General features: G+C 43.1%; 1 protein-coding gene across 1 annotated transcript in view; it reads right to left on the bottom strand.

Annotated features, from left to right (window-relative positions):
- Positions 1 to 9,108, bottom strand: part of LOC106604736 (phosphatidylinositol 3,4,5-trisphosphate 5-phosphatase 2B) — a 34,416-nt gene extending 25,308 nt beyond the window's left edge. Inside the window, exon 1 of the mRNA XM_014199707.3 lies at positions 7,053 to 9,108. Coding sequence (XP_014055182.3) covers positions 7,053 to 7,189 — 137 coding nt within the window. The 5' untranslated portion in view covers positions 7,190 to 9,108. The remainder of the gene's footprint in view (positions 1 to 7,052) is intronic.
- Between the last annotated feature and the right edge of the window lie 3,542 nt (positions 9,109 to 12,650).

The following is a 12,650-nucleotide window of genomic DNA, read 5'->3' as shown; positions in this document are numbered from 1 at the left end:
CCGGGAAAATATTCTTTGTATGTTTGGGGTTGCTGGTGAACCATGATGTGCAGGCATGATCAAAGTGACATTGGACTAGCACACTTTAGTCTTTCGGGTGTCTATAGGTTTCCATCCAATTGGCAACAGATTGTCATGGAAATATTCTCAAATCTGCATAAAAACAATATATACATTTCAGGGTTTCCTTTAGGAAAATTTGGCAGACAACATGACCGGGAAGATTTTAATTTACCAGACATTTGAGAAATTTACCGGACATCCATTTGCATTCAGATCCAACCTGGCGCAGCCAGCGCCATCAATACATGAGGGATATTGACCAAATGAGCAGTGGTGTAAAGTACTGAAGTAAAATTACTTAAGTCGTTTTTGGGGGGTATCAGTACTTTACTGTTTATATTTTTGACTACTTTTACTTTTACTCCACTACATTCCTAAATAAAATAATGTACTTTTTACTCCATACATTTTCCGTGACACCCAAAAGTACTCGTTACATTATGAATGCTTAACAGGACAGGAAAATGGTCCAATTCACACAATTCATCAAGAGAACATCCCTGATCATCCCTACTGCCTCCGATCTGGCAGATTCACTTAACACACATGCCTCGTTTGTAAATTATGTCTGAGTGTTGGAGTGTTCACTTGACTATCCATAAATAAATGTAAAAAATAAAATTGCGCCATTTGTATTGCCTAATAGAAGTAATTTGAAATGATTTATACTTTTACTTTTGATACTTAAGTATATTTTTGCAATTACATCTACTTTTGACACTTAAGTATATTTAAAACAGAATACTTTTAGACTTTTACTCAAGTAGTATTTGACTGGGTGACTTTCACTTTTACTTGAGTCATTTTCTATTAATGTATCTTTACTTTTACTCAAGTATGACGATTGGGTACTTTTTCCACCACTGCAAATGAGCGACATTTACATGTCCTTAAAAACAGCCTATAACAAATTCCCAAAACACTATTCCTTGGTTTCGATGTGTAGCGTATGCAAAACTTTAAAGCAAATTTGTTTTATTGTTTTTTAGGCTACTTTCATAAAACAATAATGGTCCACCTCACGGTTCAGCTGTCGGCGATTTGAGTCCTAAATGCATCAGGGCATTGCATGCATAGGCCTACAGGCTAACGTGTCCACTGTATGATTTGTATTTATCATGGATCCCCAAGACAGCAGCTACTCTTCCTGGGGTCCAGCAAAATTAAGTCAGTAATACAATTTTTAAAACATTACAATACATTCACAACAGATTTCACAACACATGAAGTGTATGCCCTCAGACCCCTACACTACCACCACCTATCTACAACAGAAAATCCATGTGTACGTGTGTATAGTGTGTATGTTATCGTGTGTGTAGGCATGTGTCTGTGCCTATGTTTGTGTTGCTTCACTGTCCCTGCTTTTCCATAAGGTGTTTTTTAATACGTTTTTGAAATCTTATTTTACTGCTTGCATGTAGTCATGGCTCTATGTAGTACTGTGTGCCTCCCATAGTCTGTTCTGGACTTGGGGACTGTGAAGAGACCTCTGGTGGCATGTCTTGTGGGGTATGCATGAGGGTCCGAGCTGTGTGCCAGTAGTTCAAACAGACAGCTTGGGCATTCAATATATCAATACTTCTCACAATTACACTTTGAGCCAGGAGAGATTGACATGCATATTATTAATATCAGCTCTCTGTGTACATCCAAGGGCCAGCCGTGCTGCCCTGTTCTGAGCCAATTGCAATTTTCCAAAGTCCCTCTTTGTGGCACCTGCCCACACGACTGAACAGTAGTCCAGGTGCGACAAAACTAGGGCCTGGAGGACCTGCCATGTTGATAGTGCTGTTAAGAAGACAGAGCAGCGCTTTATTATGGACAGACTTCTCCCCATCTTAGCTACTGTTGTATCAATATGTTTTGACCATAACAGTTTACAATCCAGGGTTACTCCAAGCAGTTTAGTCACCTCAACTTGCTCAATTTATTCAAGATTTAGTTGAGGTTTAGGGTTTAGTGAATGATTTGTCCCTTATACAATGCTTTTAGTTTTTTTTAAATATTTAGATCTAACTTATTCCTTGCCACCCATTCTGAAAGTAACTGTATCTCTTTCTTAAAAGTTGCAGTCATTTCAGTCACTGTAGTAGCTGAAGTGTATAGTGTTGAGTCATCCGCATACATAGACACTCTGGCTTTACTCAAAGCCAGTGGCATGTCGTTAGTAAAAAGTAAGGGGCGACAGCTGCCTTGGGGTGTTCCTGATTCTACCTGGATTATTTTGGAGAGGCTTCCATTAAAGAACACCCTCTGTGTTCTGTTAGACAGGTAACTCTTTATCCACAATAAAGCAGGGGGTGTAAAGCCATAACACTTACGTTTTTTTCCAACAGCAGACTATGATCAATAATGTCAAAATCCGCATTGAAGTCTAACAAAACAGCTCCCACAATCTTTTTATCATCAATTTCTCTCAGCCAATCATCAGTCATGTTTGTAAGTGCTGTGTTTGTTGAATGTCCTTCCCTATAAGTGTGCTGAACGTCTGTTGTCAATTTGTTTATTGTAAAATAGCATTGTATCTGGTCAAACACAATTTTTCCAGAAGTTTACTAAGCCAGTAAAGGGTGCTTTCTATTCTTAGGTAGCGGAATGACGTTAGCTTCCCTCCAGGCCTGAGGGCACATACTTTCTAGTAGGCTTAAATTGAGGATATGGCAAATAGGAGTGGCAATATCGTCCGCTATTATCCTCAGTAATTTTCCCTCCAAGTTGTCAGACCCCAGTGGCTTGTCATTGTTGATAGACAGCAATCATTTTTTCACCTCTTTCACACTTACGTTACGGAAATTCAAAATTACAATGCTTGTCTTTCATAATTTGGTCAGATATACTTGGATGTGTTTATTGCTGGCATGTCATGCCTAAGCTTGCTAATCTTGCCAATGACAAAGTGATTAAAGTAGTTGGCAATGTCAGTGGGTTTTGTCAATGAATGATGGAGCTGAGTTTGCCTTCTTGCCCCAATTTTATTTTAAGGTACTCCAAAGCTTTTACCTCTCATTCATCTTTGTTTCATAGAGTAGTTTCTTCTTTTTATTCAGTTTAGTCACATGATTTCTCAATTTTCAGTTCGCTTGCCAATCGGTTGCGCAGTCAGACTTATTTACCATTCCTTTTGCCTCATCCCTCTCAACCATACCATTTTTCAATTCCTCATCAATCCATGGGGATTTAACAGTCCTTATAGTAATTTTCTTAATGGCTGCATGCTTATTAGTAACTGGGAAAAGCAATTTCATAAACGTGCAGTGTCTGGTTGCTCTTCATTACACACCACGCACCAACAAATATTCTTTACATCAACACATAGGAATCACTACACAATGTTTTGTATGACATCTTATACACTATATTAGGCCCAGCCTTTGGAACTTCGGTTTTCCTAGATATGGCTACTATATTGTGATCACCACATTCAATGGATTTGGATACTGCTTTAAAGCAAATGACTGCAGCATTAGTAAAGATGTGATCACTACATGTTGATGATTTAATTCCTGTGCTGTTTGTAACTACCCTGGTAGGTTGACTGATAACCTGAACCAGTTTGCTGATACTAGTCACAATTTGAAGTTCTCTTGAGTGGGCAGCCTGATATCTGTTGATATCACATACATTATCGAGCATTTCACACGTTAGCCAGATACTGACTGTTAGCACTTGGTGGTCTAACGCAGCTTCCCACCAGAATGGACTTTAGGTGAGGCAGATGAACCTATAGCCATATTACTTCAACAGTATTTAACATTGTCACGCTGGTATAAATGTTCGGGAGACAGGCGCAGGAATGCGTAATAGTTCAAAAAAATTCTACCCAAATTACAGCGTGCCATGTAAAGGCACGGGGACAAAGACCAAACAAACACGTATACAAAATACAGGGTTTAGTCCCAAACAAAAGAGCGAGGAGTACCTCGAATAAATACACAAGCACACAATGATACCACACTGGACAAGAACCGTAATCATCTGCACAATACGCGCGACACGAAAGCCAAAACAACACAGCACAGGTACTCACACAACCAACGGACATTGTAATAATAATCAACCGAATAATGGTGAACAAAGGGCACACTTATACAATTACTAATCAATGGGAATAGGGACCAGGTGTGCGTAATGACAGTTCCGGAGGGATCCGTGACAAACATGAGATCCTCTCGAAGCCTTACAGAAACGTGTATCTGAATAGAAAACGGCCACACCTCCACCTTTGGCATTTTGGTATTTTCTGTAGATCATATAACCATGTATTGCTACCACTGTATCATCAAATGTATTATCTAAGTGAGTTTCAGAGATTGTCAGAATATGAATGTCATCTGTTTCTAGCAAATTATTGATTTCATGAACCTTGTTTCTTAAACTACATATGTTAACGTGGGCTATTTTTTGCACTTTTCTGGGATGCTTGATTGTTTTTATTGCTTTACTGGGAAGTTTAGATTTTGTGTCACTGGACTACACACAATACCGCATAATGTCAAAGTGGAATTATGTTTTTTGACATTTTTACAAATTAATCAAAAATGAAAAGGTGAAATGTCTTGAGTAAATACGTAAGTATTCAACACCTTTGTTATGGCAAGCCTAAACACGTTCTGGAGTAAAAATGTCCTTAACAAGTCACATAATAAGTTGCATGGACTCACTCTGTGTGCAATAATAGTGTTTAAACATGATTTTTTGAATGACTACCTCCTCTCTGCACCCCACATATACAATTATCTGTAAGGTCCCTTAGTTGAGCAGTGAATTTCAAACACAGATTCAACAACGAAGACCAGTGAGGTTTTCCAATGCCTCGCAAAGAAAGGCACCTATTGATCAGCAAGCCCACCCCCTTTTCCGATGTCAATCATGTCTTTAGGAGGCACTGTAACCAGCTTGCTAACAAATTGTGATGAGTTAGTATGTTGTTGCAGAAATAAATAGGCCTAGGGGAGGGGTTGTCCAGACACATTAACTTTGACCATCAGATGACAGAAAGTGAAAGAGAATCGTTATCAGCTGAACATGACAGTGGAAGGGAGGAAGAAATTCTGTTGCAGATTTTTCAGAAATTCTGTTGCAGATTTTTCAGAAATTCTGTTGCAGATTTTTCAGAAATTCTGTTGCCAATTCATTAACATAATTTATATTGGTAAAAACTCTATAACTAATTGATATGTCTACCTTTACTGGTTACTTCTGTGAACTTTCATTATTCTCCCTCTTTAAAATATGTTGGTTTTTGGTAACAGAATTTCAAGGCATAAGGCAATGTTTCTTCAACTTACAGAAAGCAGAAAATGTTTTCCTAACCTAAATATAAGTGTTGATATTAGTTGGCAGGGGTTTTTACTTCAGCATTATTGTGTTTAGATGTATTTCTAATAACTTTTAAGACTTATTCTGGTAGATGTTTTCTCAGACTCCTTTCCCATCTGTTTGACAAGAAATTAAAGCCTATGCTTATTCCAAATTCTAAGGATGGAAAATTGTTGTATAATGTATAAATGCCTTAATTAAAAAAAAATATAGACTCTTAATTATCTTTCATTTGACACCCATTTTGACATGATTCTATTAACGTCACAGGTTGGTGCACATGGGTCTCTTTACATGGAAATAACCTACCCAGACATCTCACGTTTTTACACACCACTATTTACACAACCTACACAAACTAGCCAGAGGGGTGTGACTCATCTGGACCGCATGTGGGCTTCATGTTCGATAATAATCACTTGGTAGCAAAATCATACCACTAGTCTGTGTCAAGTATCCAATAGATGGCTAACTTTTATCTCTACTTTATCTCTAAACACAGTACAGCAAATGCCTATAACCCCACCTGTTGAAAAGCCACCAGTTGAAAGCCCCCTGCTGAAAGCATGGCCTTGTGATGCCTGGTAGAAAATCACAGGTATCATTTATCTGGAATTAATTCATATTTCCCTGTAATGAAGTTAGAGAATAATGTAAAGAAACAGTAGACCTGTATTTATGTGGAGATTAGATTAGTGTACACTAGGCCTACATACAACATAGAGAGGAGGAATAGGTACAGAGACAGAGGGACAGGAAAAACACAGAATAGAAAACAACAGCAAAAGAGAGGGAAAAGAGAATGAGGAAAGAGAGAATGAGACAGCTAAGAGGGAGATAGAATATGAAACAGCTAAGAGGGAGAGAGAATGAGACAGCTAAGAGGGAGAGAGAGAATGAGACAGCTAAGAGGGAGAGAGAGAATGAGACAGCTAAGAGGGAGAGAGAATGAGACAGCTAAGAGGGAGAGAGAATGAGACAGCTAAGAGGGAGAGAGAATGAGACAGCTAAGAGGGAGAGAGAGAAGGAGACAGCTAAGAGGGAGAGAGAGAAGGAGACAGCTAAGAGGGAGAGAGGGGGGGGTGGGGGCAGCATGAGCAGCAGTGGGACTCAGCTTTCAGGAATGTGTCTGGCTCGGGCCGCTGTGCACAGAGAGCCGTGTGGTCACTGTAGCTCCCGCCCTCTTACAGGGGCCCCAGGGAAGAATGAAGGGAGGGGGGAGGAGAGGAGAGAGGGGGACAGGGAGCCCTAAGCCAGGGTTACAAGGACACTGGCCAGGCTTGGTTGGGCTGTATCGGGACTGGGCAACCTGAGTGTTCAGGAGCTATAGACTTCCAGCAGCCCTGTGAGCCACAGCCTTCTCCGTGCCTGCTGTCCCAGCTCAGAGTGACAATGATAAAGATTACAGAGAGACAGGCTGCTGAATCCATTTACAATGCAGACATTGAGACACTCTATAGCTATTGTGAATGTGAGGTTAGTTCCCTTTCCACTGACTGTGAGCATCACTGAGTTGATATTGACCATACACACTCAGAGATGGAAAGGAATGTTATGTTTGTGTGCGTGTGTGCGTGTGTGTGTGTGTGTGTGTGTGTGTGTGTGTGTGTGTGTGTGTGTGTGTGTGTGTGTGTGTGTGTGTGTGTGTGTGGTGGTAGGCTACTCACAGCAGACAGAGGGCGTAGGCTCCAGGCACGGACTCACTGTCCCTGACCAGGAAGCTGCCGTCCCTCCCAGCCCGGGCCAGCAAGTCCTCCGCATGCACACGGCTGATGTCACGGTGGTACCACGCCGCCATCGCCATGACAACCAATGCTGTTGTTGTCCACCTGTCAGTTAGTGGAGTGTCTGTCCGTCCAACAGGGTAATCCACAACAAGGTGTACGGTCAGAGATGACACACACACAGTCTGTCTCAGACACCTGTGTCATGACACCACGAGACCCTCCAGCCAGGAGCTCTCGTTGTTCAGTCCTCTTGAGTGTTCACAGCTTCTCCAGCATCCTCGTCCTCATTAGTAAGATCGACACAGAACAACAACAGCAGTCCTCCTCATTTAAGACAGGCACGCCTTCCAGGGTCCTACTGGGTTACACATCCTGTTGCATTTGAGGATTGTTGTCGTTGTAGAGTCAGAGTCAGTATCCCTCCCACAGATGTCTCTATGTGTCCAGATTCCAGAACTACAGTTGCTGAACTCTGGCCCACCTTGCTGTTAGTTCCCCCACAGAGAACAACTGTCTTAGTGTCTGTGTGCAGGTTGCTGCCAGCCGGATGTTCCTCTCAGGTAGACAGACAGCTGGATGTTTCTCTCAGGCAGACAGACAGCTGGATGTTTCTCTCAGGCAGACAGACAGCTGGATGTTTCTCTCAGGTAGACAGACAGCTGGATGTTCCTCTCAGGTAGACAGACAGCTGGATGTTTCTCTCAGACAGACAGAGATAGAGAGAGAGAGAAAGAAAGAGGGGGGGGAAGCAATGATGCGTATAGCCAACCACCCCTGGGGGCAGTGCCTGCGGCCTCACCCCAAAGACCGGCAATGCTCCTGCCTGCTGTCCCCTCAATAAAAGCCCGGCATGCAAACAACATAGGAAAGAAGAACCAAGAGAAGTCAGTCAGCCATACAAGCAAACCCTGCTGCACAGCCTGCTGTGGTGGATAGATATCAGACAATTCAAATGATTTTCCAGTTGTTTTGCCATACAAGGGAAAGGGCAAATACCCTACAGAAAGTTCAGCTGATGGTTGCAGTTCTCTCCAGATTCCACAGTCTCTCTCTTCCTCTCTGTTGTCAGACGTAGATTACAGAGGGTGGGTCGGGGGTGTTGGTGGGGGGTATCAAGGGTCCCTGGTCGGTCCCGTGCTGAGAGTGTGTTGGGAGCGTCCCGTCCCCCTGGCGTGGTGTGTTCCGTATCTTCCTAGAGTGTCGTCAGAGGAGGAGGTGAAGGGGGGCTAGAGGATGAGAGGACTAGCCCTGTTAAAGCACAACACAACACGGGGCAGCACAGACAGAGGAAGTGACTCCCCACTCCAGATGTGAGTAAGAAGGAAAAGCGAGGGCAGAGAAAAAAACTGACGCAGCAGCAGAAAGAATTCCTGCGAGGGGCTTCACTTCACCACTGGTGTGTGAAACCAACGCTGCCAGCAGACTTCCTTTCTCTGGCCCACCCCATGCTCCATCCTCCTCCCCTCCTTCTCCTCCTCCTTTTCCCTGAAATCCAAAACACAAAACACAGCCGCGCCGTGCACACTCAGGTGGGAGGCTTGGCACAGCCTCTGTCTGTCTCACTCCTGCGTTCTTGTCCTCTTTTCCAGCCTTTTTTCCACTGTGCTGGCTAGCTCATTCCCCTCTCTCTTTCTCCGTTCCCCGCCCTTTTCTTTTGTTACTCTCCCTAACATCCCTTTCTCTCTCTCCTTCCTCTCCTTCCCTTCCTCCTTTCTCTCTCTCCTTTCTCTCTCTCCTTTCTCTCCCTTTTTTCTCCACCTTCCTTTCTCTCCCTCCTTTCTATCCCTCCTTTCTCGCCCTCCTTTCTCTCTCTCCTTTCTATCCCTCCATTCTCTCTCTCCTTTCTCTCCCTCCTTTCTCTCTCTCCTTTCTCTCTCTCCTTTCTCTCCCTCCTTTCTCTCTCTCCTTTCTCTCTCTCCTTTCTCTCCCTCCTTTCTCTCCCTCCTTTCTCTCCCGGCAGAAAAGCAGCCTCCAAATGGATATGGAGGCTTATTTTTGGCATGCAAACAACGCCCCTCTTCCTCCACCTCTTCCCCTCCTTTCTTCACCCAGTGGGTGGAACTGTGTTTGTGGGCAGCTGTTTGGCTCCAGCTTTGCTGTGCTGCCTCTTACAACTCAGCAGAAATCCATTGCCCACCACCCCCACCACACAAACCCATAACATACACAAACAAGCTGACGTCAGTACAAGCCCATTCCATTACCCGCCCTCTCATCTCCTCTGTTTATTATAGGCCCAATCCCATCTCACGACTTTCCAAAGGCCACAAACCAGTCATTGTTGTTGCTCCCTGTAGCTTTTTCTTATAGGAGGTCAGTGACTGCTGACTCTATCCCACCCATCCCAACCCCTCACCCACCCCCAAATCTAAAACCTTACTGCTGTCCCTGAGGTGGTCTGTTCTTCCAGATCTGTTGTGTTTCTCAAGCAGGTGTAGGTGGGCCAGAAGAGGGTACACAGCAAACATGGCCCCATTTGGGTATTTGGTGGGCAAGGTAGATAGGGGCGAGCCCACAGCAATCCCACACCAGCCCAGTGTCGTTCCAGTTTAAGTGTTCTGTTATGTGATGTCAACATAAAAGTTTATCTTGTACACAGTCTGTAAAAAGGCTTAGATAAGTGCATGTGACATATGAGAAAGTTTTAAGTTAAGGGCAGCCTACATGGTCCAGTGTTTTAACCCGCATTGGGTCAACATCGTGCCAATGTGGGCAGCATACATGGTCCAGTGTTTTAACCCGCATTGGGTCAACATCATGCCAATGTGGGCAGCATACATGGTCCAGTGTTTTAACCTGCATTGGGCCAACATCGTGCCAATGTGGGTAGCCTATATGTGTCCAGGGTTTTAACCCGCATTAGGCCCACCTTGTGCCAATGTGGACATGTTTGCTGGGTAGTGATTTAGTACACAGACCCCTATCATTCCCATGGCCCTTGCAGACTCTATACTGCCTTCTACTATACTGCAGGTATAGTAGGGAGATATTTCCTTAGAATCATATGGATACTGTATAATATTGTTTAATACTGATTGATCATACAGTTTAAATTTGGGACAAGCCAGGTTTTTTTGTGCTCATTTTTGCTAACAATTTCACTGACATTTGGAGTTGGGTTCAGCACATCATTAGCATGTTGTATGTGGTCATTTCAATTGGTGTAAAAAATAAAGGTTAATTCCCGAACACATAGACAGCATGCTCTGTTCCTGTCTGACCCTGTCTTATTATAACCCTGGGCTCATCCCATTACTGTTGCTGTCCATTCAATTACCAGGGCTGGACCATGGTGCTTGCCTACGGAGCTGTGAGGGGAACGGCACCTCCGTACCTTCAGGCTCTGATCAGGCCCTACACCCAAACAAGGGCACTGCGTTCATCCACCTCTGGCCTGCTGGCCCCCCTACCTCTGAGGAAGCACAGTTCCCGCTCAGCCCAGTCAAAACTGTTCGCTGCTCTGGCTCCCCAATGGTGGAACAAGCTCCCTCACGACGCCAGGACAGCAGAGTCAATCACCACCTTCCGGAGACACCTGAAACCCCACCTCTTTAAGGAATACCTAGGATAGGATAAAGTAATCCTTCTAACCCCCCCCCCCCCCCCTTAAAAGATTTAGATGCACTATTGTAAAGTGGTTGTTCCACTGGATACCATAAGGTGAATGCACCAATTTGTAAGTTGCTCTGGATAAGAGCGTCTGCTAAATGACTTAAATGTAAATGTGCTATGTTTATGCAAGCTCTGAATTACACAGAAATATCTGACAGAAAACCTGCCCTTTCTGGTAACTTAGTTATCTGCTTTCACTTTCTCCGCTGTCTCTCAGTTCTACACTGATGGAGGGAGCCTAGCTATCTCAAGGCAGCTGTCTACATAATAAAATAGAGGCATCAGACTTTTTTTGCCATGTCACTTCTCCAAGCCTGGTATTCTTCCTCTTTAATCTGATAATTTAGCAACACTGTATATCACATAGCTAATACCTGCCTACCCATAGAAATAGAAATGAATTCAAGTCAATGATGGCATAATGGGTGGACTGCCAGCCATTTTGAGTGTACCCATGCCAGGAAGTAAATTATTTCTATGTGCCTGCCCATCACCACTGAGAAACCATGGGAGGACACAAACATATCAACATCATGGCTGATTAAGTTCTTTACTTTAGTTGGGGGTGTGACTATACAGTGTATCAATATAGTGTATATGTCAATATACAGTCAACACAAAGCGCTGCACCACAACTGTTTGAACTGGTCATTTTTTAGATGATAATATTTTCTAAAATCACATATTTCTGCTTCAGCCATACATGTTAGTCTCCTTTCATATCGATGTCCATCTCCCCCTCAGGGTCTCTGACTCTCCAAGTCACTTGTTGTGGCTTTTATAACCCTGCATGGTGCAGTACTGGTGTGTTATAACTGGTAGCGGTCTCGTCACTGGTCTGGGACATTGATTAAGTTATTTATTGTATATCTATATATAGTTTCAGCCACATGGGGGCTAAATGGGAGAGAGATTAGCTGTAAGGGGATTAGATGAAGACATAAGCTATTTTGTGATCTCGTCCTTCGGCTGAAACTGTCAGATGAACACCCAGGAAAGTAATTGAATAACAAAGGAAGAGGCCTGGAAATAGATGGAATGAATAAACCCTGGACAAAGCTTCTATTTGTTTTACCGTTATCACTCGACATCCATCTTTTGTCACCTGCTAAAAATAGGAGATAAATATGAAATACATATTGATTGAATTGATTGGCGTAATGCATGCTTACAATGCAAAGTATGGACCATATAGTACCAAAAGCACATGGCGAGTGCATCCCAGTCCACCCATTGACTGTTATTCAATTCACAGTGTCTAAAAGCAGGGCTAAGCCCAGTTAAGCCCAGTGTGAATGTGTGAAGAGAAGTGATTTGCTATACACTAATAGCATCTTAGGCTTTCCATGAGGAGTGGAGAATCAGGTTGCCAGAAGAGCAAGGCATAAGACGCTTACTGATAAGACGCATCTAATGATTGCACACAGACACTGCTGTCGTGACTTCTCATGTGACCTCATGAGTCCAAACAATGTATCTCATCGATAAAGAAGTCACACACTGGATAGGATATCAATATCTGGAATTGCCTATCTTGCTTTATTGTCATGGGATGCAAGGAACATTTGTGTTAACCTTTCATTCCAGATATCATTTATCAGGGATCTTTAGAACTGACACGAGGGACTGAGTATAATCCCCAAAACATATTGTAGAATAGCGAGGATTTCACCAACTTCTTTGAATGGACAGGACATGTGATGTGCCCATTTGAAATACATGAATCTGTCACCTGTATAGAGCTCGCCAGCTTGTAGTCCTAAAAACCAGAAATTAGTTACCTCTGGTTCGTTCAGCCATTCCTATGGGGAAATTAATCGGGAAAGAATAGGGTTTTGGAATAAGCGCTGAAAATAAGGTCTGAAATTAACACAAGCTTAGGAGATCTTATACGTTTTTGTTCTATGAGATAATATCAGTTAACAT

This window comes from Salmo salar, chromosome 05 (genome assembly GCF_965601325.2).
Source record: "Salmo salar chromosome 05, fSalSal1, whole genome shotgun sequence".
Taxonomy (NCBI): Eukaryota; Metazoa; Chordata; class Actinopteri; order Salmoniformes; family Salmonidae; genus Salmo; species Salmo salar.
The sequence above is the reverse complement of the archived record's forward strand: the minus strand, read 5'-3'. Positions and strand labels throughout refer to the sequence as shown.